Source organism: Vicugna pacos, chromosome 9, assembly GCF_048564905.1.
Source record: "Vicugna pacos chromosome 9, VicPac4, whole genome shotgun sequence".
NCBI lineage: Eukaryota > Metazoa > Chordata > Mammalia > Artiodactyla > Camelidae > Vicugna > Vicugna pacos.
In genome coordinates, this window is record NC_132995.1 from 73,716,166 (window position 1) to 73,742,574 (window position 26,409).

The 26,409-nt window shown below is 47.6% G+C and overlaps 2 protein-coding genes and 1 long non-coding RNA gene across 3 annotated transcripts in view; 2 read left to right on the forward strand and 1 right to left on the reverse strand.

Moving 5' to 3' along the window:
- Nucleotides 1–23,969, forward strand: CNN3 (calponin 3). Its single transcript, XM_072968169.1, has 7 exons — nt 1–300; nt 17,882–18,003; nt 18,207–18,273; nt 19,043–19,180; nt 19,541–19,657; nt 21,431–21,577; nt 22,867–23,969. Exons 1-7 carry the CDS (start codon nt 244–246, stop codon nt 23,206–23,208), a joined length of 990 nt encoding a protein of 329 aa, XP_072824270.1. The 5' UTR covers nt 1–243; the 3' UTR covers nt 23,209–23,969.
- LOC140698538 (uncharacterized) lies at nt 8,813–13,710 on the forward strand. Its single transcript, XR_012076356.1, has 3 exons — nt 8,813–9,476; nt 12,273–12,389; nt 12,992–13,710. It is a non-coding gene; the product is annotated as an uncharacterized lncRNA (long non-coding RNA).
- Nucleotides 23,963–26,409, reverse strand: part of SLC44A3 (solute carrier family 44 member 3) — a 68,763-nt gene continuing 66,316 nt past the window's right edge. The window contains 1 exon segment of the mRNA XM_072968168.1: nt 23,963–25,725. Within this exon segment, the coding sequence (XP_072824269.1) occupies nt 25,516–25,725 (210 nt within the window). The 3' untranslated portion in view covers nt 23,963–25,515.

Below are 26,409 nucleotides of genomic sequence, written 5' to 3' on the forward strand. Positions count from 1 at the left end.
AGGTGGGGGGCAGTTTGTGCGGGACTCCGGAGCGGACCGGGAGGCTCTGCGGGACCTCGTCGGACCGAGTAGCCAAGGCACCGCCCGCGTCCTGCCGCCGCGTCCGGGCGACTCCTGCGCCGCCCAGGACAGCGAGCTCCAAGCGTCTTGCGGTGCAGCCGCTCCTCGGGGCCAGGAGCGGGGAAGCCGAGTGCGAGGAACCCCGGGACCCGAGCGCAGTCTCTTCCCGCCGCCCGAACCATCATGACCCACTTCAACAAGGGCCCTTCCTACGGGCTCTCGGCCGAGGTCAAGAACAAGGTACGCCTGGGCTGGGGTGGGGCGAGGCCCCAGGGCGAGGGGGGGTATGCAGAGCGCCTCCGGGGGGCCCCGGGACCGGGGCGGCGCTGGGCCGCGCTTCGTCCCCTCCCGCTCTGGCTGGCGGACTGCGCGGAGAGGGGATGTTGGGGCGGCGCGAGAGTTGCCGCGCGTCTCTGTCGCGTCCCGGGCTGGAGGCGCCTGCTCCCCGGCGCTCTCCTGGCTTTGTTCCAGCGCCGCGGACCGGGACTGGGGGCGGGCGGTGGGTTCTCGGGCTCCTGGAATCCCGCAGCGCTGGCCTTTGGCTCCAGGAGCGGGTCCGCGGGTGCAGGACGCGCCCCTCCGGGAAGGGGGCGCTCCTGCCTAGCCATTCGCCCTTAGGTGGGGCCGGTCCGCGCGGCGGGGACCCAGCGAGCAGCCCCCGCCATCCTCCCCGGTCCGGGCTCCTGGCCGACCCCGCACCTTCTCCCGTTACAACCTCTGGACCTGATTCAAAGCCGCGAGTAAAGTTAGGCCGTTACGTGGCCAAACTGGGTCCCCCATTGTTCCTGCGCCTCCTCGCTGAGCGCCCCACAGACCTCCGGGACCACCGGAGGGATGGGGGCCGTCCAGAGCCCTTCACGGTGTTCGAATCCCGGTGCAAATTGCTGCTGCTTCTGCGGGAAGCGGAGACAAAGCCCGAGCGCGTCGCCTTGGGAATATCTGCTGTATCTGACTTGAGATTTTAATAAAACACCGAGAAGTTTGTAGTACGTTAGACTTTAACGGTATCAAGAATATCTTCTTGGATTGCTTTTGTTTAGGGTTTATTTGCTGAGGCTGACTGTGGTTGGAGCTTTGGTAACGCTCGGTTTTGCCACTTTGCCCGGCATAAGAAGGCGTTGGGTTTATCTTTGGGACTTTTGGGCTGGAAAAGAGATGAGAGGCGCCCCCCTCCCCAAATCCTCTCCTTCCTTCCTCCCTCCCTGCATTCCAAGCCCATGACATCAGGGGTTTCTGGGGGGAGAGACCAGCCAATCGGCGCGGAACTGCGCACAGAACGCTCATTGTCTCCTTTCTGCTGTTCTGGCCAAAGCGCCACAAAGGAGGGCTGCTGTGGTTTAATTCCCATTAACCTCCCTGGAGCCGAAGCAGGTCAGGATTGCCACCGCACCGCCCGACCGCCGGTGGAATTCGCCGGCTTTGTCAGAGTTGTCACATCCCAGCGTTGGGGGGGGGGGTGTACCCAGTGTGGAATGAGTTATAGAGAGGCCATGAAGCACCGTTGTCACACCCCGAGGGAGAACTGTGGCTCTTTTCACCCTCCGTTATGTAGTCGCCGCATCATATTACAACTCAGTTGTTAGTAAATTCTAAGTAATCTTTGAAGTAAGGAGTTGACTTTAGTCTGTGTGTCTAAAATGGAAACGTTTAGGTCTTTAACTTGCCAAGTGTGTTGCCCATATTAGAAACGGTTTTCTGAACATTTCTTTAAGGAACAGAAAAGTGAGTGGTTTCTGTATGATTGATTTCAAACCCCAATTGAAAACTTGCAAAATACCCTTCTGTTCTTTCCAAGGTTTACCAGCAAAGCTTTAGGAATCCTTTCAGAGGAATCAGCATGTCCAAACTGCTGGCTGTGGTACCCTGGCCGGGCTTGTGTGCATTAATTTTAATTCACCCTTGTGATTCTTGGCTGGTGGCAGTTGAGCCTACCTTTTGCATTGTAAATGAGGTACTGAGAACTTTGGCCGTCCTTCAAGTTACTGACTTGCCTTGGGTGTTAGTATCCATGTGAATTTCTCTTTGCTGACTAATGAAGCGACTTCTGCCCCTTTCTTACTTACTATTAAGCAGACTGAAGGAAATGCATAGACTGGGGCTAGATTGCTATGATTATTATACGTTTTTTAAAATAGTAAAACCTCAGCTTTCAGGAAAGTTAGTTTTAACTTTGGGTTTATATAGCTGTGGGTTTATCCCTTTAAGCATCAAACCATCCTTAATAACCCCTTTCATTTATAAGGTCCTTTCATACGGTATCCTTTCATAGGAAGTCTTTTGATGTCGACAGCAGAGCCGCCCTGCGGGGTGGGGAGGATTCCCGGGATTAGCCAATGTCACTTACAGATCAGGATGCTGAAGCTCCAAAAGATGCGATTTGCTCACGATCACAGGAGCAGTTGGCATAGTCTAAGGACTTTTAACTCTAAGCCTGATACCTTAATTTAGTGAAGTGCTTAGGGTGTTCGCTGCAAGTCACTATTGTCTGCCCCCACCTCCACCCCTCGCCCAATTTTCGCTGTCCACCTGTCACTTCTTGGCATCATGATTATACATTTAATGCTGTTTTAATCTCTTCTGGGCTTGGAAGTAAAATATCCATGTTTGCTAGTCCTTTTTGTGAGATACTGCATTTTGACTGAGGGCTCAGAACCACCTGATGAGTGGGTCTGTGGAACATGAACTTGACACTGCTTGGTTTGGACACCTTTAGATTCCTTCCTGCTTTTTCTTTATGTGTTGCATAACTGATATGTTGCTTAAATATAAGTTTTTCCCCCCTTAAAACCTCGCTTACAAAGTGGGGAAAGTGTAAGCATCCTGGGGAAAGTAGTGTGGAGCGGGCTTTGGAGTCACGCAGGTGTGGGTTCTAGTCCCCTTTCTGCCACTTCCTGCCTTGAATCATGTTGGGCAAGTTATCTGATGTTTCTGTCCTTGTTCCCTAATCAGTAAAATGGGGGGAAATGATAGTTAATCACCCCTAAACTCTGCATTGTTGACATGTGTCTGGCTTGCAGTTAGTATTCAATGACTATGTTGTACTATTAGTTCTTAGTAATAGAAAACTAATGTTGGTATTATTTCTTAAACTTGTATGTCACTGCCTCTTTAAGTATTACATTTCTATTTTAAAAGTCTTTGGGGTTTTTTGTTTGTTTGTTTTGCCTTTGGTCTTTTTAATTTTGAGCTGTGAAGACAGTTCATCAATGAATTGAGGAAGTCTTTGATCTTAGATACTTTTAATTAGTAAAATCTCAGGGGAAAAGACAGTAAACTTCAGATATTTGTTTGACAAGATAATAATTCATGGCAGAACATACAAACTTACTTTTTTAATAGGTAAGAAGATGTTTGAAGACAGGCTTAAAAAAGGAGAATCCTTCAGCCTGTATGTTTGTTTGTCTCTTTTCACCAGCAGTAACACTAGTGAGACATACCAAGATCTGTATTTTAGAATCTAACTCGGCACACAGTAGTAGACGCCCAATAATTATTTGCTGATGTAATGAATTTATCCATCAGGTATAGATTTTACCGTCTCTAGAAGCTGGAAATCAGCCCTGTTTGAGAAGTCTCTGTAAAGGAACTCTGTGGTGCAAGTGTGATATTTTTGAAGGACGTGGTGATTTTTACAGCTTGTTTTTCTTCAGCAGTTTTTTAATTAGTTTATGTTACATTGAAAATATTCCATTGAAAACTTACCGCTAAGATAATTCCTTCTTTGTTGCTGGAGTTCTTTCCTAGACTCCCAGGTTAGGGAGGAACAGCAGAGGTCCCACCTCTGCAAGGCTCTGCCTGCATCCCCCAAAAGACCTCCTGCAAAGTGGCCGTTCAGTGGGCCTGCGGCCCAGGTCAGCGCTTCTGGTAGGGGTGTGGTTCCTCTGCTTTTGTTTGTTTGTTTGTTTTCCCGTCTCGACCAAAGCAGATAAAGAAAAGACAGTTTGCCGAGTTGAGACGGGGGTGTCATGCTACCTCTTGAAAACGCTCAGACTTACTCACCCTGGAACATTCATGAGGACCGTTCTCAAGCTCACTGTCCTGTGATTTACAACTTTTTACCCTCTTTCCTTTGTGGAAATTGTGCTGTTTGTCTGCCTCTGTCCATTCCAGAAATAAGTTTGGCAATGAAAACCTGCTCCTCCTCTCGTAAACCAGGACATAGCCTCTATTTCTCTGCCTTTTCCCCCTCCAGGTGGGATCCTGAGGCTAGCGTTTTCTTTTCACTTAGCAGTGTGTTGGGAACCACAGTTAATTGTATCTGATACATTAAAAAAAAAAAGACAGAAAGAAGCACAATTGAATGGTTTTGGTTTTTCAGCCAATCATGACCATTATATCTAAGAGAGTAGGAAATGTTTATTTCCCTTCTCAGTATGACTAAGTGGTGGGGGAGGGAGCTTGTTCTTAGAGTGTTTTTGGCAAGTTTCATTTTATTCTGGGCATTGGCCTTCTGTACCATATGCCATGTGCACTGACTCTCCTTAACTCAGAACTCAGTCGTAGTGGGCTCTTAGCTGTCATTCATGTGTACTTGTGCTCAAGTTTTTGTTAAGGATTTTTTGAGCCTGGGGTTTAATCCACGTTGTTTGTGGGGCCTGAAGCTTATACAATTTGGGGCCCCTCACTACAAAAAATATCTTGCCAATTTTATAAAAACAGGACCACGGGAATCCTTACGAACCTGAAGCTGTTTGGTAGGTCCCCTCCAGATTCTCGTCTTAAGCTAGTGGTTAAGAACATGGGCTATGGAGACTGACTGGGTTCTAATCTTGGTTCTGCCTCTTAATGCTGTGACTTTGGCCAAGTGTCTGATCTATAAAATGAAGGTATGCTAGTACCCCCCACCCCGTACGGTTTGGGGGGAAATAAGCAAGATAGTCTGTGTAAGGTATTTTGAATAATTCGTGGAACCAAAGTGCACATTATGTAAATGTTAGCAGTTGTTCGTTTTGCTCCGCTGGTTGGGTTCAGTCCTGTGTTCTCCTGAGCTGCTTTTGCCTTCTGGTTCCCGAGACTCTCCAGGACTTGGACATTCATGCTAGAATCCGTTTGTATCTGGACGAGGTTTCAGGCAGGTAGGGGGCTACCAAGCCAAACCTCTCTATTTCACCTCTGTGTGGGGACTGTGCCCTGCCCCCAGAGCCCTGATCTGCGCCTCCTCCCCCGGCAGCCTTGATGCGTCCCTCAGGGAGATCCCCAGGTATCTCCCTGCTCTCGCTCTGCCCACACCGCCCCCAGGACCACGGACGTCTGTGTGCGGGAAGACGCCTCGCTTTGTGGGTGCGGCATTATTTGCCATTTTCTTCCTGAGATACCAATTTCTGTTAAATAGGATACATCTTTTATTGGTTTCGGGACAATGGATTGATAAGCATGGTTACCTTCCATTTTAAATGGTCCTGTGAAGGCTCTACGTAGCCCTGTGTAAAGCAAGTCCCTGAGCAGAGAAGACGGCTCCTGGCTTTCCTCCAGGCGGTAGGGAGGGAACCTCTCCGGCATCTCCCCCCCCACCCCGGGCCAGGGAGCTTCAAGGGGGCTTGCGACCTGGGTGGGTGCAGCAGCATTGGCAAGGCTGGGAACTAGGGGTGTGAGTGCGGGGACCAGGGGAGGCCCTCTGGGCTTGGAAGGCCTCTTCTGGGCAAGTCATTACCTAAGCGTTTTCCTCTCTTCCCCTACACATCTTCCCGGGGATCCCAGCAGCGGGACACTCGGGCTGTGACTTCATCGTTGTTTCTTCTCCCCTCCTCAGATGCTCGCACACTCATCCTTCTGCGTTGTCTCAGGCCTCTCAGCCTGCTGGGCGCTGCAGGAGGCGCCGCAGATGGATAGAGAGGGTGCACTGTTGCTGCAACCTTCCCTCCCTCCTTTTGTTTCACGTGGGAGGAAGTAGGAAGAATAATCAATACCATGTGTAGTAAGTCTCATAGTGCAAACACGTGATTCTACTTTGGATGCAAAAATAGCAGCAGCAGTCCTATTTCCAGTGGAGTATGGAAGCTACACTTCCATTGAACATCGGTGGCGAGCTTGTCAGAGCCCTGGGCCGTGGGCAGCCGAGCTGGAACCCCAGGGCCGCTCTTCAGGGTCCGCACGCAGCCGGGCCCCTTCCCCCGAGCCGGCCGCTCTCTGCTTTGAAGCCCGGTGTGGACTGGCCCCTGCTCCTTCCTTCCTGCAGAGACCTGGACGTCGGGTAAATCCCGTCCCCGCCGCTCCGCGGCCACACACGCAGGCGTGCGGTCCGTTTCCTTCCCCTCTGGGCCTGGGCTTTGCATTTTCTCCTCTTTCTCCTTTCAGTGACAGCTCTGCTGTTGACACCCTTTCCCACAGGCATTTCCCACCTTATGGCCTTGTCCAAAACACGCGTGTGGTAGGAAGCTGCTTTTTATGGGGGCCAGTGGAAGAGTTAAAGTGCCCCCACTCTGAGACGTCTCTGCCAAATCTCTCATTGTGAACTTCTGAACCATTGCTGGCAACGCCCTTTGAGACTGCAGATTCCGGGCTGGTTGGGTCAGCGCCGGGGCCTGCCCAGGGTGCGTCGGTCTGATACGGTGACGGTGGCGGTGGTCGCTTTTGGAGGCACGCTCGCTTCTCCATGAGTTGGAAGGACTTCATGTTAAGCCCTGAGTCTAAGCCATCCCCCTGCTCTCGTTCTTGAGCCTCTGTCTGCAGGCAGCATGACTGCCTGTGCTGTCAACTGTGGGTGTGGTTCAGAGGTCCCGTCTCTGCTTGGTAGCAGAGTGGGAGTGGGGGCGTCCAGTGGGGGAAAGTCGTAGGCTCGGGAGCCCACCTGGGTCCAGAGCCCCGCCGAGCCCACGACCTTTGGAAAGTCATGTCTGTGAAGACAGTGCATCTGCCTTGGGATGCCCTCTTCCTTGCCTGTGAGAACCTCTTCTCTTTTTTGATCCTTATTTTGTGAATGTTTGTGACTTTTTGGCAAATGTTTTGTGAATATTTTGTAAATATTCGTCCAGAATGCAAATAGCACCAAAATATAAAAGTAGTGATGGTGTCTTGTATCCCTTATACTCACCCAGCTGCTTGCACAGCTTTGAATATCATTTGAATATTTTAGAAACTGAATCGCAGTCCGTTGTATAGATTTCTGTTAAGTATTGATCATTACTTCCCTGCTGGTGGCTATTTCCTTAAAGAGTACTTGTGTGGAAAAGTACGGAACTTCTGACCTAGCATTTAATCTGTTTGCAGGTATTACCAGCTTGCATGGTTCCCACCAATGGTTCAAAAGAGAAGGAAGGTCTGTTGATGTCGAAAAAAGAACCTATCAAAGCAGCCTTGTCAAAATCCAAGTCACTTGCCTTAGTTCCTTATTTTCAAGTCTGAGTCAAAGTGACTTCTGGGACCCCCTGTTTCACGTCCACCAGACTCAGGTGGGAGTTGGCACTGAGATGGGGCTAAGGAATGGGATGGGGGCATTTCTTTTATAAATTATTTCATAATAGTTTTTAAAATAGCAAGCTCAGACAGCATCAAAATGACCTATTATCAAAATAGCTATCGAGTGGTAGCATCAAGTAACTGGTGGTGATGGTACATTGACTTTGAAGGAAGGAATCTGACAGGAGTGGCCAGCAAAGCACAGATAGGTTAGGGGTTGACATTTATTGAGTTGTTGTGCTTTAATTAAGCCATTGATTCTTCTCAGTACTTTCTAATGTAAGTGCCGTTAATGATCTCTGACTTACAGGTGAGGGCACTGAGGCGTGGGCGCGATGGGATTCTAAGTGGAGCTTTCAGTTTCCAGAGCCCGTGCTCCTAACCAGCTTAATTTGAGGTCAGACCTCGCGGGAACTGGCATCTTTCATGGGGGAAGAGGAGGAGGCAAACCAGAGAGGGGAGCTCCAGGTCCTTTAACAAGAAGTCAGAGGAGAGAGATGGGAAGGGCCCCAAGAGTGCTGCTGCGGAGAGGCCGGGAGGAGGAAACAGGCCACGGGATTTGGCCATGGAGAGGTCACTGGTGACCTTTTAAGAGATCATTTTCAGTAGAGCAAATTTCCGGAGCAGGAGGGAGTGGGAAGGTCAGGAAGGAGGACGAAGTGAGGAAATGGAGAGGTTTACTGTGAAGTAAAAGAGAAACGGGACAGTTTGAGACTTGGCCGCAGTTTCAATCAAAGACGCACTTGTTTCAGACAAGGTAGGGGGTAGTCTGGACCAAATAAAGGGAAGGGCTCCCCCTCGCCAATATACCTGGTGGGTGGGAGCGAAGCAGCAGAGGGAAGACGCTTTGCCGTGAGAGGCTGGGAAGGTAGAAGGAAGAGGACCAGGAAGACAACGGAAGTGGGTAAGACATTCCTTTCCCCTTTCCTCTCCCAAGTTGTGTTCCTCTTCTCGTGGAGTTGCTGACGTCTGACGGCGTAGGCAGCAGGAATGCGAGCTGATGGCCCAGGTCCGTGTGTGGAATACACTGTTGATTCAGCCGCTTCCCTGCCCCTTTGCAGCCTGATGCTGCGCTCTCCTCATTCCCATGACCCGTAATCTGGAAAGGGTGTGAAGTCGGGCTTATTTTGGTCTTTGTGTCTGGGTGTCTGTAGCAGGCATTGGTGACAGGATGTCTGAGAGACCTTGGTGTTGGGGTGCAGCACTGATGGAGGATGCAGTGCTTCCACGGGAGCTCGCTCCCCCCCCCCTTCTGTGCTCTCAGATTGCATTGCAGTCAGGTAAAATGTGGAGTTAGGTTTTACTGTTGTGATGTGCAGACAGCCCTGTGACCTCATGGAAATTTCATTTTCTCTAATTTTCACTGGGGGGAATAGGCGGTGGTGTCTTGCTCAGTTAGTACATCTGTGAGACTCCTGTGAAGTCTCGCTAGCTGGCATCTGTCTGTCCTACATGTAGAATTAGATGTTTCAGCTCTGTTCTTCGCTGGTTGTTTAAAGCCGTCGCCCCAACGGCCAGCTCCACTGTGGTGAGCCGAGAAGGCTTTCCTGGTCTGACAGCCACATCTGGTTCCCCAGGGGAGCGCCACGTTCACTGCAGGCTGGCTGGACGCTGGGATCTTTTTCTCCTTGGCCTCTTTACCACCCTTGTCCCTCAGTAGCTCAGAGTAAGGGGGCAGTGTGTGTCATGGCTCCACTCCGGGGTAGGCAGCTGGGGGCGTTTGGATGGGTGTGGTCCGTGGTCTGGGAGTGGAGAGGGTTTCCCGGTCTGGTGGGGTTACAGTTGACCCTTGGGACGGTGGGGCTGGATTTCATGCCTTCTTCCTCAGGTCATGATGGACTCTGAGACTCATGAAGGAGACTTGCTGAACAGGCGATGAGGAATGCATATACATTCCCAGGCCACAGAAAAGTTACTGCTGTTGGTATTCCTTGTACTTACAGAAGAAGAAAGGACAGCTTTTCAGTGCTGTTCACATGCCCGACTCGTTAGGAGCGTCTAGAATCCTACTGAGGAGACAGGTGCGTGAAAATCTGGGTAGCGGCAAAAAGTCCGGTTGGTCACCTGCAGGCGCTGTGATGAGGTGCAGACCCTTAAATGTTCTAGAAGTGAGGCAATGAAAATGAAAGTTTTGAAGAGCAGCTCTGTTTTCACCTACTTTATCTACAGGGGCTTCTGTTAAGAACCTTTTTCAATAAGATCTCTACAGCAACAAGACACTGAGCACCCAGCCAGCCTCCTTCCCAAGTGAGAGAATGTTCTCAGCAAGCTTTCCCCGGGTCTCCTGCCCCTCGTGCTTCCACGTATAAGCTGTACCACTGCCGGGCCCATCGTCAGCCCCCTGGGATTTCTGCATGTTTACCCGGGGTCTGCCCTCTGGGTGGCATTCAGAGTAAATCAACTCCCTCTTCTAGAATTCCCGTCTAACTAGTTAGATGGTACTAGTCTGTTTCTCTTGCCCCCCAGAGTCCCTTCTTGGTCACTCCTGCCCCCTTTTAGAGTGTGGCTCTCAGGTTGACTGCTAGGGTACAGTGGGATTGTTCACTGACCCCTTCACTTGACTACAACGCACTGACTCATTCTGTTCTGATCAGTGTTATCGCCTGGTGTGAGATGGTTCCCAGGAGGATTCCCGTCCTTGCCTTGGCAGGCTGATTTGTCCTGCCTCCAAAGGAGGGGTGACACTACTTGCCTAAGGTGTTACAGTGTACATACTCCTTCGACGCCTGTTTCATTTAAATAATCCTTTCCTTAATTACCTCATGAGGCTGTCTGCATCCAACAATGAGATAAGCAGTAGTATTGTATAAGTAACTGTGGACTTGTGCAGACCAGGACAGCGTTAGCGTCTCCAGGCTCACTGAGTGAGCACTGGGTGTCAGTTCTAGGGCTTACGGGCAGGGCTTTCCATTTATCTTGAAGAATTTGTTTATTCAGCTAGGATCTTTTTGAATCTGAATTTTGTTTCTTTTTAACTATTCCCAGTTTATTTTCTGCAAGTTCAATAAGGCTGCCCTGTAGTTCCAAATCGTCAGTTGCCAAAGCAGAAGAGAACAGATCTAAACCTAAGCCTCCGGGTGCACGTCCCCGGGAGCGCCTCCTGCCTTGACGTGGTCAGCACAGTGGGCACGGTTGTTCCTGCTGACCAGGCCCCACTTCCGGGGTTACTAACCTGAACTTACGGAGCCCCGTAGACATAAGGGCTTTCATCAGAAAGTAAAACAACTATGTCCCTAGTGATCCATCTAGGATTACTGGACTGGAGGATCAAGGAGATGTGATGCCCAGAAAGAGCAGGCATTCAAGTGCAGATGCCTCTCAGAAACAAGACAGACCTTTAAATCCGTGGCGTTTCCCTGGTCTGGTAGCACTGTAGGTAGATGAAGATTGTTCACTGAGTACCCACTGTGGACCAGCATGGCTCGAGGGGTGCAGGGGGGAATAAAGCCGGTTCTGCCCTCAGGAGCACGTAGGCAGGTGTTCCTGGGCATGCCGCACCTCCCTGCATGCCTGCTGGGATGCCTGCCCGCACACCCCGTCTCCCGCGTCCACCCAGCACGGCAGCCACGCTCTTCAGCCTGGAGGGGAGAGGCCCTTGGCTGCTGGGTGGGAGTGGGGAAGGAGTGGGCCCATCTCTGGGTTCCTGCTTCTGCTGTTTGGCAGTTTTTCTAACATGGCGGGCTATTCAGTGTGCACATCTTCATTAACCATTACTTCTGAGTCTGGAGTTTTCTGGGAACCCAGCCTCTATGATTAGTTCCTCCTTGTTTAAGTTTCAATGCTTAAAACCCGCTTTTAACCATGTTTGTTCTAAACTGTATAGTCTGAAGATCACTTTCTAGATGGAGAGGACAAAATGACATTCTTCAGTTTCCGCATGTTTCCTGCCATTTGCTAGTTCTGTTGTTGGTTTTAGGCACTGGACCAACTCCTCTTAAGTTATACTTTCTCATCAGTTTCACAGTGTTCATACATTGAGTCAGAATGTCTTTGTATTCATTTGACTGTACATATTTGGAGGGAAAAATCTGTGCTGGCGCCACATGCTGATGCTCCGATCTGAACGTATGGCTGCACTTCTCAGAGAAGGACCGAGTTTGAAATGCCCGTAGACACCACTCCTGTTCACCCCGGCGGATGTGATTTTCCGCAGCTTTGGAATAGTCATTCCCTGTCAGATAGTTAATCAGCAAGCCCATGCCGTAGAATGAGCCTCAGATTCTGTAGTGAACTTGAAGAAGGCATGGAATCTACCTTGACGTCAGTGTCAAGTGGTTTTTCTCTGCAATTCCTACCCATTACCCCTTGTTAGATACAAACCTTCTTTTAAAATTTTTTTGAAATTTTATTTTCCAGTTTATGGAAAGAAAGACAGTAAAATTACAATCGACCTCCTGATCCCATTCCTTTCTTCCCCGGAGGAGCTGTTACCTTGCGTGTGGCGTTTATCGTTCCCCCAGGATCCGATGTTAGCCCCGTGCTTACGGCTCAGGATAGTAGACTGAACATTTGTACTGACTACTGCTTTGTTTTTCAGTTTTACATTTTTTATTTTTATTTATTTTTACTTCTTGAAGCTTTTTGTACAACTTTTAAAGTTTACTTTCCGTTTAGTTATTACAAATGGCTGTGTTCCCTGTGCTGTACCGTGTCCTTGAGCCTGTCTTACACCCCAGCAGTGTGAACCCCCTACTCCTCCATTCCTACACCCCCCCCAGGCAACTGGTAACCAAGAGCTTGTTCTCTGTATCTGTCAGTTGGCTTCTTTTTTGACAAACCTGCTTTTTAAAAAGTAGCTACTTTCAACTTTTCACTAGCAATAATCTGGAAAAGAACGAGAATTTGGGAGCAAGGACATTCTAAGTAGAGAGAAGAGCAAGGACCGGCAGGAACGAGGTTGGAGATGAGCGGTGGTGGGAACGGACCCATCGGAGGTGAGCCTGTCTGCAGCCGTAGGTTCTTCTTGAGTGGTAGACACTCAAGGGGATGGGGTGCGGTGGGGGTCGGCTCATACCAGTTCTGCACTCGAGCTGGTGTAAATGGAGAACGTTGATTCTGATGTGCGTCAGGATGCGCTTCCTCATCCCCAGGGCCCTAGAAGGAAGGAAACTTGCCAGAAGTGAGGTCACCAGGGTTAAGTGACTTACTTGGGTCTCTCTGGGATGGGGAATAGTTTTTGACGTTTGATTTCAAAGCATGTGATTTTTGGTCTGTTGCATCCCCAACGTGAATACTTAAAAATTTGCCAGCGTATTTACATGTTTAGAGGCCCCATTGGGGGAGGGGTTTAAGGTAGGTAAAGCTGTTAAAGCCTGTTCAGTGTCTTGCATGAGGTGTCAGCAGTGACATGTGATAAAGCAAAGAAGGGAAGTGGCATCTTGGTCTTTCAGATGGAAGTTTACCATTTGTTTTCTGTTTTGAGACTCCAGTGATCCCAGTCTTTCCATTCTCCCTTTATTTTAAATACCCTGCTTTTTCCTCTTTTTTTGGCACATGTCTTCACACATCTTGGTTAATATTTGTCTCTTTCCACCAGAATGGAAGCGTTCAGGGCAGGGGCTTTGCCTTTGAACCGTGCCTGTCAGCCGGTAGCCATTTGAATGAAGGACAGAAGGAAGGGGTAACACAGAAAGAATGTGAAGGCAGAACCCCAGACGCACAAGGACCGCCTGGAAGAGGAGAGCTGACGCTGAGTATGATGTCACTTGGAGAGTCCGGGGCAGTGCTGGGCAATCCTGGGCTCGAGGCAGGGAGTCTGGGGACAGCTCAGACACAACCCAAATTTGGGGGCTGTTGTAACCGCCGGAGACGGTAACCTGGGACTGTTGCTTCAGGTTTTAACAAGTGCTGTGATAAAACGTACTGCGAGAAGGAATACACGGGGAAGACGTGCCTTCATTCTTTACTAGATTCTAGGACGTCCCTGGGTGTGAGCGGGCGGCAGACAGCTCTTGTACGCGGATGCCGGCGCGCCGCCTCGTGCCGGGAGCAGCCCCGTCTTTCTGCCTGATCGCTCCTGGGCTGAGCGCACCGAGAAACGGGGTGGGAACAGCCCTGCCGGGCCACTTGTCGAAGTTTTTGGAGCGTGGGTTCCCTCCTCACTCAGTGTCCCCTTCTAGGGGTTCTGAGAGGGAGCCTTCTCAGACCTTGGCCAGGAGGGGCTGGGCGGTTTCTCAGCAGCCTGCAGGAGCCGGCTTTCATCTGACCGAGGGTCCCCCTTTACTGTCAGGAAGTGTGGGCCCTCAGGGCTTGTGTTTCTGAAGGGGATGCTTTTCTAGTGCTAGGGTGTGCCTGACTCACTCTTAAGACGTGTGCACGGAGCCTGGGAGAGGACTCGGCGCCCAGGACAGGCGCTTACCTCTGGGAAGGTGGGCAGGGAGCAGGATCTGGAGGAGAGGGCCGAGAGGCCTGCGCTGTTTGCTCTGTTTAGTGCTTGCTTCTCAACTTTGTTTTCAGCATTACTTTCCCAAAGAGTCTTTTTAGACATGTTTCTGAATGCCTCCTGACCTCCACCAAGTACGATACAGAGGAGTAGAGTTTGGTGGGCAGGGTCACACATTTTGTAGTATCTAAGGCCATTTTCACCCCTTTGTAGGGGGGTGCATCACCCCCATGAAGAATGCACGTTCTTCACACTTGACACTTCAATCTTTTTTAAACAAGTAAGCGTTCTTTAGAAATCCGGAAAGAAGGTCACGCAGCTGGAAGGGACAGAGCTGCCTGTGAAGTGGAGGGCAGCTCCGGACTGGCGCCCTTGGCTGTTCCCAGAAGAGGGCTGGGGGAGAGCAGAGCCCAGAGGCCGAGCCCCCGGGCTTACAGAACACCCAAAGGCCAGGGGATGATCAGCCCCATCAAATGCCCTTGAGGCTTTTTTCTCAGCCCGTGTTTTCTTAACTTTTTGATTGTATTTGATGAGCTGCAGTGGGACGCATCCAGCAGCTGGACAGAAGTCACCTGCACGAGGGCCTTGATGTGAGGAAGCGGAGAAGAGGCAGCGGCCTGGGAGGAACCAGGCAGAAATTCTGAAGGTCACTTAGGGGAGGAACCAGGCAGAAATTCTGAAGGTCACTTAGGTCAAGTAAGATAAATCTTGAAGACGAGTAAAGAAAATGATGTTTATAAACAACTTGGAAGAGTGACTTTTAAACAAACTAGAGTGAAATTTCCATGAGTTATTAATAAGATTAGATAACTTTTTAAGCTCCCTTTTCTGTTGCAGGGAAGAAAATGTCAGTGTTTACTTACTGCCTGATGGTCAGAAATGAAAGCTTTTTAGGTGAAAATAGTAAATAAATCTTATTGGCCAAAGCTTACTTCTTGTTTTTGATTGCTCTCAGTCCCTCGACTTTAAAAGATGTGTACAACAAATAGTTTAATAATAACCTGTGTCATTAAAGAATATAATTATATTTGCTTGGGTTGTAATTCTAATGTACTTATGATTTCTGCGTCCTGTGGAACAGCGCTGCAGGCCAGCAGCTAAGAGACAAATTGAGATAGATTTTTTTTCCTAGATGATTTCATAAGAACTTTTTTAAAATTTGTACACTTTAAAAAGCAGATACACATTCCTAAATCTTGAATTTTATTTAGCTGGCTCGACTACAGAAAGCCCCTTTGCTTAAACAACGTTAGCAGTATTTGGGTGGGAAAATCCTTGCTGCTCTTCCCCTTAAAGGAAAACCCTAAGTCAAAACCTATAGTTACGTGATGTGGACGCGTCCCCAGTTGGCATTTCTGGTTCATCACTTGGGGTCTTGAGCTGCGCGTGTATGTGCTCATGAACTCTGCGTGTGCGCGTGCTGTTACATGAGGCCTCAGGGCCAGCCGGCCGTCCTGCCCCCCCACCACCGCTGTAACTAGTCAGCCCGGGTTTGAGCCCAGGCCCATCTGACCCCAGCCCTTGTTCTCCCTTGATTCTTCTCGCATCGCTCCCGTGATCAGAACAGCCAGCAGAGGAGATGGAAGTTTCTGGCGTTCCTAGTAGGATATTTCATGTTAGATCTGTAAGCACCCTGTGGTTTGGGGCATGGCACTGAATCTGTCACATTTTGAACAAAGGAAACGTAAATCGGCTTTTGTATTTTTTTGGTTGAATAATAATTGGTCTCATTTGGTTAAGAATCACCCCCCACCCCCCCAAGGAAAACGAAACTCCTCCAACAGAACTGCCATCTCTACATTCAAAAAAAATGAAGAGGAAGGCTTTCTTTACAGTTTTCTGCTGATTGACCAAATTATTTAACAGACAACTTAGAATGGGAGGAGACGTAGTGCATTCATCCAGCCTTCTTGTTGTATAAACAGGAAGCGGTTCAGAAGTTAAGAGAATTAACCTGTGGCGCAGAGCAAGACGGGCGGAGCCAGGCCCGCAGCCCAGGCGGATCCCAGGTGGATCCCCTCCTACCCCCGCTCATCTGTGTTTCCTTAGATGTGTTGAGATGCGTCTCCTAGTTGAGAGAGCCTTGCTTTTGAAAAAAATTCAACTCACTCTCAGGTACAGCTTTTCATAGCTGATGCTTAAGGAGTACCACTTCCTACTTCTTCCCCGTTCCTTTTTGTCTGTTCCCATCCCCCCTTCCCAAATTTATATGGAATTTGTAAAAGATTCCAGTGTAAAAATATAGCCAAATCTTGATATTTCTCTATTTTTTCGTCCATTTTCTAACGGTGCCATGTGTAGATGGGTGTGTCTGATATGTCGGGGGACAGACACTGTGCAAGAACATTTGTGTGAGTGTGTCCCTGGGGCAGGACCTCAGGCACCGCTTCCTCCTCCTTCCCCATTCACACACCCAGACGCCCATGTAACACACTGGCAGGAGGTCAGAATAGAATGTGTGGTTTTTAGGGGGGACCCGTGGTGGAAAATTCACTCACAACATTGTGCTTAAACTGTCTCATATAAACTAACCTCTGAGCCAAAATTTGATCCAGGAAGCATTGCACAGTGCTAGTTATAACATGAAAATATAAACTCATTGAATTTCCATTTGTGATCCTGGTTAAGTAAATCAACAGCTTAAATAAATTATCCATTCTCCTGTCAAAAATGTAGAGCCATTTCTCTAAGTTGGGAAGCAATTCAGATGATCAAGACTGCTGTCTCCTTAAATGACAGTAATTAGTGAAATCACTTGCCCTCCGTGGTGATGCAGAAGCCCCCCCACCTCCCCGCAACTGGCCCCTTGGTGGTGGGGGAGGGGAAGGTTCCTCTGTGACTGGGGTAGGTTGCAACTTGGAGGACCTCTCCATGACAAAAATGTGGTCAAGCCATTTCATTCCTTTCAGTACTGAAAGCTAATCATGTGTTCGAGAAGCAGCCGCTTCTGCCGCCCGCTCCCACCTCCAGCAGCGCTGCCACGGCCCCCAAGCCCACCACGGCCGCCTTCCCCATGGGCGTTCATCGTCTGCTGGTGGCGTCTTCACCTGTGCAAATGAGACCAGTGACAGGTCGTCGTCCCTCCTTCCTCTCAGCTGTGTTCTTCTCCTTAATAACTGACCAGTGTCTGTAAGGACCGACCCCGGGTCGAGGAATAGGCTGAGAACCTGGGCATGTGATCTTTAACAGTATTTAAATTTTACTTTTTTAAAATTGAGGTGTATGGGCTAATTAAGAAGAGAGCTTTCAAAGCTCGTGTTCAGCAGGTGTTTTTAGCATGATGATTGTGTAGCGTCTGTGCTGGTGATGTTGTCTTGGCGGCAGAATTCTGTAAGTGAGGAGTATCAGTTTCGTTAAATGTTTGGGTGTTGGATACAGTGCAAGGTACTAAGGGTCCAAAAGTGAATCTAGCGCCTTTCCTTCCTGTGAGGACTCTGTGGGATATAGACTGCCTATGCAGAGGCTCAGCATCCAGGGTAAGTACAGTAACTGCCCCTGAGGGTGTGTGTGGGGACGTGCGTGGGCTGCGGTGTGTTTGGCCGAATAGAAGGCATAGGAACAGCAGAGCTTTTCGGGCAACAAAACTATTAGACTGGTCTTGGCCAGTTGGGACACTGTGTAACCAGCTGCGTGTATCAGAGTCCTATTGCTCTCACTCGCTCTCTTTTGGAACGTGGTAACTTAATTACTTAATCTTAAATATCGCTGGTGCCATACTGTAATGTGCTGTTAGCCCTTGTTCGTTTTTTGTGTCATGGATGGGGAATCTGCTTTACCTTGATCTGTATTTTCTCCTCCTTAGCCCCAGCTTCTCCCCACGTGTTGTTCAAAAATTCGGTATGACACCTCCTTAACCAAAAGTGTTTATTAGTTACTGAAGCTGTAATGGTTGGTTAGGTTCACCAGCAAGCTCCAGTGCGTGTCATTTACCGCAGGTCTCACAGCCGTGGTCTTAATGGATAATTAAAGCAGAGGACGTCGGAAGCCCGCAGGTTGGGATGCTTTAGTGAAACTTCTTCTGAAGTTAATTCACTTGTCTTTCAGATTGCTTCCAAGTATGATCACCAGGCAGAAGAAGATCTTCGCAACTGGATAGAGGAGGTGACGGGCATGAGCATCGGCACCAACTTCCAGCTAGGCTTGAAGGACGGCATAATCCTCTGCGAGTAAGTGGGCCCGCTGTGGCCGCCCTCCCGGGCCCTCCCGGGCCTCTGTCCTGCCCCCCTTCCCGGGCCAGGGTGTTGAACCCTGCTCTCCTGCAAGTGTTCTTAATGCTTTCTTTTACTGATGCTCCTTCCTGAAGCCAACTGTACATTCCAGTCCGTGTACTTGTGACCAGTCAATATGGTGTCACTTATGCTCTTTCCAGGCTCATAAACAAGCTACAGCCAGGCTCAGTGAAGAAGGTCAACGAGTCCTCGTTAAACTGGCCTCAGGTAATGGCCGATTCCAGCTGGTCACTCTTATGTGGGGAGAACCGATTACAGGGTTAAAACAGAAATTTGTGCCCATGACTGTATGTTGTTTTTTATTTACGATGTTATTTTTAATGTTTTCATAATTACTTAGAATTAGTTCTGTGATTATTAGATGTTTAGCTTAGAGGTTTTCCTACTCTGAACGTAGTCTGTACTCTGGGAGGATTTGGCACAGCTGCACAGGGAAATGCAATCTAGACCATAGGATAAATGAGGGAAAAAGCAAGGAGTTTGACACAACTACTGGCTGACTGAAGAACACCGTGTGAAGCACAGTCTTGTTCGTAAATGTGTACGATTAAGTAAAGTTGGATATTTAGTCTTGAGAGTGTGTTTTGAGGTATGAGGATAAGCATTTAGTAACCACAAATTTATTATAAAGTTAATACATTATGTATTAATGTATTTTTTGCACCTTTTGACAAAGAAAATTCCAGCCCTGGGTAGCTCTGACACAGAATTCTTAAAAACATGTAAGGAAAACATCTGGAAAAAACTTGATTGTTTAAAAATATTAAAAAGGGCCATTATGTGACCCACTATGAAATACTCTTTTCACTGCTTCCTCTTCCGGAGAGAGCTGTGCTCAGTCTGTATTTGGTCAGGAACCTGTGCCAAGCAGCTTGCTGCCTGGCACCTTGTGCCTCTTCGTGAGGACTTGGGGTCCTTAGGTAACGTGAACGTCAGTGTTTAACTCCGGACGTGACGCGCCCTCTTCCCTTTGTAGCTGGAGAATATTGGCAACTTCATCAAAGCTATTCAGGCTTATGGTATGAAGCCACACGACATATTTGAAGCAAATGATCTTTTTGAGAATGGAAACATGACCCAGGTTCAGACTACGCTGGTGGCCCTAGCAGGTCTGGTACGTATGTGTCTTTAACGAGCTGGCTGAACCCCCCCCCCATGCTGGTGATTCATTGCGTCTTCGCTCTCTCGTGGGAGTTCAGACGAGGCAGGGAGGAGCCTGCCATGATTATTAGCTTGGTGGGAAAGCTGCTGACACGGGTGCCTCGCAGTGGATAGCTTAACTAGAACACTCATGTTTCAGAGGCAGGGCACATTCCTGAATGGCCTACGATAGTTTTCCACCCCGAGCTTGGGTTTTACGGCATGAAGCCTTCACCTGTGGCCAGTGTCAATTCCCTGTTGCTCCTTCTGTAAAACTCTTGTTGGCAGAATCTCCGAGTGCTCCTTTTCAGTTAGTGTGCATATTTCTGTCTAGGCTAAAACAAAAGGATTCCATACAACCATCGACATTGGAGTTAAGTATGCAGAAAAACAAACAAGACGTTTTGATGAAGGAAAATTAAAAGCTGGCCAGAGTGTGATTGGTTTACAGGTGAGTAGTGCGGTGTCGTGCATCAGTTACTGATCCAGGCTCATTCTCACCGGGCAAAGTGTCTCGTAAGGAAGGAATAGATAGATATGCCACAGTGTACGTTTTGGGATGGTTAAGTGGTTTATACAGTTTATGTCCATTCAAAGCCCATGAGACGGTGGTGGCTTTAGAAGAAACCTCAGGTGTGCCATCTGACTTGACAATTATTTCTCCAGGAAATGATTGTTTTTTCCCTCCTAATTACACTGTCCTTTTTTTTTTTTTAAGAAAACACACTATAAATTCTTAATGTTATTGACAAAATGAAGCAATTTTACAAACCCTCAATGCCAAAGTCATTCATTTACCCTCGTAAAGCATGATTTGTCAGACCTGGGGAATACTTAGTTCAGGCAGTTTTCTCCCTTCATGCTGCTCCCCGGGAGTGTGTCGCAAGAACACCACTGCTAAGTGCCCAGTATGCTAAGGGCTTCCCTACCTGATACCTGCTGGATACAGTGCCCCTTGTTGACCGAGTCTGTGTGAGGTGGAGTGATTTATTAGTTCAGCTTTGTCAAGCTATAATTGACCTGGATTTATTTTTATACAGAACAAAATTGTATTAATGGTGAGAAACTGGAAACCTGAATTTCCAGACAGTAATCAGTTGTTTAAATTATGAGAACTCCGTAAAAGGAACTAGGAATAAAAAAAGATACACAAGAGTTCAAAAATTAAAGGAAACAAATCAGGGCATAAAATACTATGCTCAGTACGACCCCAGTTTTATTTTTAAGATGCACCTGCATATTTACATGTATGTGTATGTTTGTACGTATGTGCGTCTGGATACACACACAGAAAGACACGGTGAAAGCACTAGACACTCAGACACGGGTGTTTACAATACATGTCTAAAAGGTAGGAGTACTGTGATGCCCCCTCCTTGTTGCTTATATATATATATATATTTTTATCTTCTCCAATGAACAGGTTTGACTTTCAGTAATATAGTTTGCCTTTATTCTTGTTTCTAAGGAAAAAGGGCAGCAGTAGACGTGTGTTCCCAGCCAGTAGAACAGGGTGTACTGGTTGGTGCTGAAGCGTGTTATTCTCAGTGGGGAGGAAAGGTTAATTATTATTCCTCTGAACGTGGTTGAGTTCAGATTCTTCGTTCTGCTTCTCTCTGACTCTGTCTAGTGACATGAGAATTGCAGGAACAAAACGTGGTTCTTTTCCCATGAAAATGTTGGTGATTTTAATGAAACTTAAGCCCTTGCTAAGCTGCCACAGAGGACACCTGGCATTTACTATCACGTTTTATGCAAAACATGTTTGGAGTAAAAAAGCCTGTTGTTCAGCCAAAGATAGCTCCGTCCCTTTGAATGGCTGAAGCAGGCCCCCTTAATTTGGTTTTCTGTGCTACAGAGAGTCGGAGAAAGAGTAGCGGAGGGAATTGTTCATAATTCGGCCACCGTAATAACTTTATATGTGTCTGTCCTTCTCTTCCTGTGCGCATGTTTTTATCTGATTAATTATGTTTTGAGGACTTGTATCTAGTGAATTTCTTTGAAATTTACTTTTAAATTACTTTTTTTGAAGTGAGCACCTTGAAATTTATTCGTAAGGGCATAGAGATTTTGCATCTGGTTGACCACAACCTCAGCATGGAGTGGACTTTGTCAACTGTGTCCCTTCTAAGAAATCCTTTTAGTAGAACAGAAAGTTTTGTTTGTGTCATATATGTGGTTGATGTCTGATAATTAGTGCTGGTCTTAACTTTTATCTTAAAAGATGGGAACCAACAAGTGCGCCAGCCAAGCAGGCATGACAGCCTATGGGACGAGGAGGCATCTTTACGATCCCAAAATGCAGACCGACAAACCTTTTGATCAGACCACGATCAGCCTGCAGATGGGCACCAACAAAGGAGCCAGCCAGGTAAGTACCTCTTTATATTTGTTTCAAAGAGTACAGAGGGGCTATTTAAATTCACACTTACCTTATTCTTCTTAACTGAGTTCAAAGTGGGTATTTTTTGTACTGTATATACATGGAGTATATTCCTTCAGGAAAGCGAGATTTGCTGAGAAAGCAAAAGAATCAAAGGGCCTTTTCTGTAGCCACACGAGTATGGTGTGGCCCATGGCTTTTACTGGCAGTGAGAACAGCTGGCCTTTCTACCTCACCAGAAGAGAAAGATACGTTTATTACAGTGTTTTTGCTCCAAATCCAAGTGAACTGCTCACTCTAATGCTTCTGACTTTTATTTTTAAAGGAGCCCTCCACTAACTTGGGTAAAATTATCTGGTGTTTTAAAAAGGACTCTAGCTAGCATCCTAGTAGACGCGGGTCTAAGTGGGTGGAAACGCAGCATGGTGAGGACGCTAGGCCCCTAGCACTACACAGGATGGAGCTACTTCCTGTGAAAAACAGATCACCAGCACCTCACAAGGAGGTGAAGCCAGAGCCGTCTAAGAGCAGGACAGGTTTTCCATCCAGCAAGAGCGGGGAGCGGGTCTGAAAGAGCTTTTTCTTCATGACCTCAGGACATGTGTTGTTGCTCTTTATTGAACATGTCCTGACACACGGGCACTGTCCCATAGCTGCCACTCAAGTTTGCTCTTCTACCAGTGAAGTCTGGAAGTGTGTGCTGGGCAGAAAGGACAAATGAGACGAGTTTACCGTTCAATGAAAAGGAGGGGACAGGCTGTTCTGACATGGCTGCTGGCTCTTTGGTGTTCCAGAGCCTTTTGAAAGACTCAGGTCCTCAAGGAACTGCTCAGCATAATTTTTGTTGAAGTATTACAGGCTTTTAAAATCGGTAACCTGGATGGTGTGTGTGGCCGTACTAGGCATTCAGATGTAACTTTCAGGAATGCCAGCGTCACACACTTGGGTTTTATATTCTGTATGTCCGGTCTTCTCCTTAATCCAAAGTAGGTGTGGTGCTGTCTCATTTTGCATATGAGAAACCTAAAACTAAAAGTAAGTTAACTTGTTTGAGGCCACTTAGCAATTTTATAGCAGAGCAAGGATTTGAAATCCAGTGAGTATGGCTTTGTAAGAGGGATTCGGCGTCAGGATATTTTGGTAAGCTAGCTTTACCCCTAAACTGAATGAGAGTAATATACCAGTGTTCATATTCAATGCCGATTTCATAATTAAAAAGTACAGGACTAGATTTTAGCTGCTGTTTTAACTCTTCTAATACTATGCTCTAATACCAGGCGGGGATGTTAGCACCAGGTACCCGGAGAGACATCTACGATCAGAAGCTAACATTGCAACCCGTGGACAACTCGACGATTTCTCTACAGATGGGCACCAACAAAGTCGCTTCCCAGAAAGGAATGAGTGTGTATGGGCTTGGGCGGCAAGTATATGATCCCAAATACTGTGCTGCTCCCACAGAACCCGTCATTCACAATGGAAGCCAAGGGACGGGAACAAATGGGTCGGAAATCAGTGATAGCGATTATCAGGCAGAGTACCCAGAGGAGTACCGTGGCGAGTACCAGGACGACTACCCCAGGGAGTACCAGTACGGCGACCAGGGCATCGACTACTAGGGGCGCGCAGAGGGGCTCCGTAGTTAGCCTGTTGGTTCATTCGGTGAGAGCCGAGCTAGCCTTGAGTAATTTTTATCTTGTCTTCCTAAAACACTATTATGCTAATTGTACCTAAAAGAAATATTGCCTTACATACATTCCTTTTTCCTTTTTCCGCCTCTTCCCTAAATAGTTGCCTTTTAGTGCTGTAACCGTTAACTCTACAGCATAACCAGTCAGTCGCGTATGAAGTAAAAAGGAATACTGTGAAAGGGGAGGACTCTTGTACAGCCAGTGCTTTTATAAAGGTCTGTGCATTTTTACAGTCCTCTTCTTAAACTGGTATTTTCACACAATAGGAAACTATTATTGTTTTTCACAGTCTAGTATCTGGGTTTTACACGGAAGACTAAACTCATGCTTACAGCTAAACGTGGTCTTTGCCAACTAAATTTAAGATGCATTTTAGAAGTTGACATATCAATGTTTCTACAGTATTGTTTGCTGACTTTTAAATAAAGTCCTGATCAGTGTGCATTTGTGATTACACGTGTTCTCATTCTCTTACCTAAGCCGACACAATCTTTTCCGAGTGGGGTTTCGAAAGGACGCGTGCGGACAGGCCTGCGACGCTGAGGTCGGGCGTGTGTCTGCTCTTGCTGTTTGTGCCAATGTATCAGTGTAGAGTTGCTCTGTTTTCTTCCACTGTATTTATTGCTGCATTTCTCAGCATAAACTCATCCCATTGTATTTTTTATAAATAAATATTTTTTTTGAACATTCATATGAGCCACAGGCTGATTATTTTCTGGCTAACTGGGTAGAGTCAGACTTTTTTTTTAAGTACTTTTTCCCAGGCGCAGTTACGAGGTACTTTAACATGCCCTTACTGAATCCACTCACCAGTGCCCTTGAGAAGCACAGCGCTTGCGACCGGGGGCTTAGAAAAGTGAAGGTACCTGCCCATGCAGCACAGTGAATGCCAGCCTGGAGGCAAGCTATCATTTGACCTTTGCATATTCCACTGGGACTCAGCTGCTCCCAATTCATCCTAAAGCCAACTTGGAATAATCTTAAAATCATCTTCAGGAACACTGGAGGGTGGGTGGGGGGTTGTATTCTTTTTTCTAGGGTGAATAAGCATTAAACATACTGGATCAGGAGTAGGATATGCTGTTTGATAATAAACTAGGGTTTACAGTACAAAGGGTTTGCAAAACCTGACCTTCAGATATGACATAGAAACTGTCAGACGGGTCAGTTTTGTAATGGCAGCAATGCAGCCACTGACAGACGAGGGGTAGCAGACTTTCCGACATTTTCTCAGCCAAATGATTTCCTCTGTTAGGCCTTGGGGGTGAAATGTGCCTGCTTGCTTTTTGCTGAGGCAGCAGACAAGGAAACAGGTGGGGCTTGATGCAGCCAGGAAAGCGCAGCCAACTTGCGCGTCGTGTCTTGGTGACTAAGTTTAATGCTTCGGAGAAACTGCTCTGTAAACCCCTTTGCTGAAGGAGACTGTCGGAGCTCAGCTAACTCAGTGGTGCCATTTGAGAAAAAAGTCATGACTTGGATTTGTTAAAGTCTCAAGAGCTGAGCTGGCATGCTGTTTCTTGCCATCCCTAAAGAGGGGTTTAGGGAAACCTTACATCGTACTGCTTGCCTGCCAGATAAGCCAGTTGGGCCTCCTGTTGGGAGAGTGGGTAATTCTGTGTACCTATCCATCTAGTTGAAATGAGGCTGCCAATCAACATGTTAAATGTTCCTATTTGTTTAAAAGCTTTAAAAAAGAAAAGCACCCAAGCGCACCCCCACCCCGTCCCTCTGACCTGCCGCTGAATCTTCAGTCTGGCGATGGGGTCCCGGCAGAAGGACTTTGAATCTTCCTCTGGGCAATTCTCTGGCGGAGCTGTGGTTGAAAACCTCTTCTGCCGAACGTTCACTAATTTATAAGAGGTAGCCTTGTACTTTTAACAAAATTTAGCTTGTCACATCTGGTTAAACTTCTGCCTCTGATACCACGCCCATCAGATGGTGGTTCCGGTTAAACTTCCAGTTTTAATTGTCCCTGAATCGAAGAACTGTACTTTGGAAAGCTGTAACATTTTAGCACATTTCCAGACATGGAGGAGCAAGGAAACGTCCTCTGTACTAGGGCAACATTCCAGAGGTTTTTGCTGAGGTTTGTTGGTTGTGAGTGAGGAATATCCTTTGCATTGGTGTCCTGAAATGGGTTTTTACATAGTGTGCTTTTTAATTGACCATACAAACATGGTCTTAAAAGGTTTTTCGTCCCAGTTGGTGCAGAGAAGGTCATATAATTTTATGGTGCTAGTCTTGTAACGTGGTCAAACAATGGGGACAAAACAGAACAGTGTTTGTTCTGTGCAGGGCTCTCAGGAGGAGGGAACTTTCCAAGTACAGATACCTCGTGGGTGCCTCTGACAGCGGCTGGAGCTCTGTCCCCTCTCGGTTCGATGGTGAGTTCTTGCCTCTCTGTGCTCTCGCAGTGTTTAACTTGTTGATCCTTTCTACAAAACTCTGGAAAACAAAAGAATGAGTGAGACCAGTGTTATGTACGTGCCCTGACTGGCAATCTACTTGGCCATATCATTTCAGGGAATTTAATCCTTCAAAAAGTATTACCTGTTGAATTAAAATATCTTGGGGGGTAGATTTCGAAGTGGATTTTTAATCGGAAAAGTGTAAATCAGGGAAAGAAGACCTCGTTAGCTTCCTACCACCATCAGAAGTATCTTCTTTGGAGGACGTACAAATACGTTCAAGTATTGTATTTTAACGTTTTACTCAAAGAAGGATGAGGATATATGTAACAGACTATGGGAGTGCTCGTTAAGCTGCAGTGCCTGGCTGGACTGCAGAGCGCTTTGCATGCTGTTTGAAAGCAAAAGGGCTTTAACGCCTAGGTTTTACGGCAATAGAATGAAAGAAAACTGTTAAAATGTCACTTGACCCAGACAAAGGAGAGATGAGAGACGTCACTTCAGCTGTCGAAGGTCCCTGTCTGCGCAGGGTGAGGCAAAGACGCAACAACTGTGAGCAAAGGCTGCTGGAAACAGCTGCCTGCTATTTCCAGACCAGAGCAGCGCCAGGCCTCCGAGCGCGGGCGCTCCCCGCAGTGCCTCGGGCGTGAAAGGCCCAGAGCCACAGATCTGTCGGCTCCGGCCCAGAAGGCGATTCGTCTGCACTGGGTGGGAGTTCCCA

Bases quoted from the DNA above. Each gene is read 5' to 3' on its own strand.
- CNN3 (XM_072968169.1), top strand. From the start codon at position 244: ATGACCCACTTCAACAAGGGCCCTTCCTACGGGCTCTCGGCCGAGGTC. The intron at 19,181-19,540 runs GTACGTATGTGT...ATTTCTGTCTAG, and splicing joins TGGTGGCCCTAGCAGGTCTG to GCTAAAACAAAAGGATTCCA. The intron at 19,658-21,430 runs GTGAGTAGTGCG...TTATCTTAAAAG, and splicing joins AGAGTGTGATTGGTTTACAG to ATGGGAACCAACAAGTGCGC.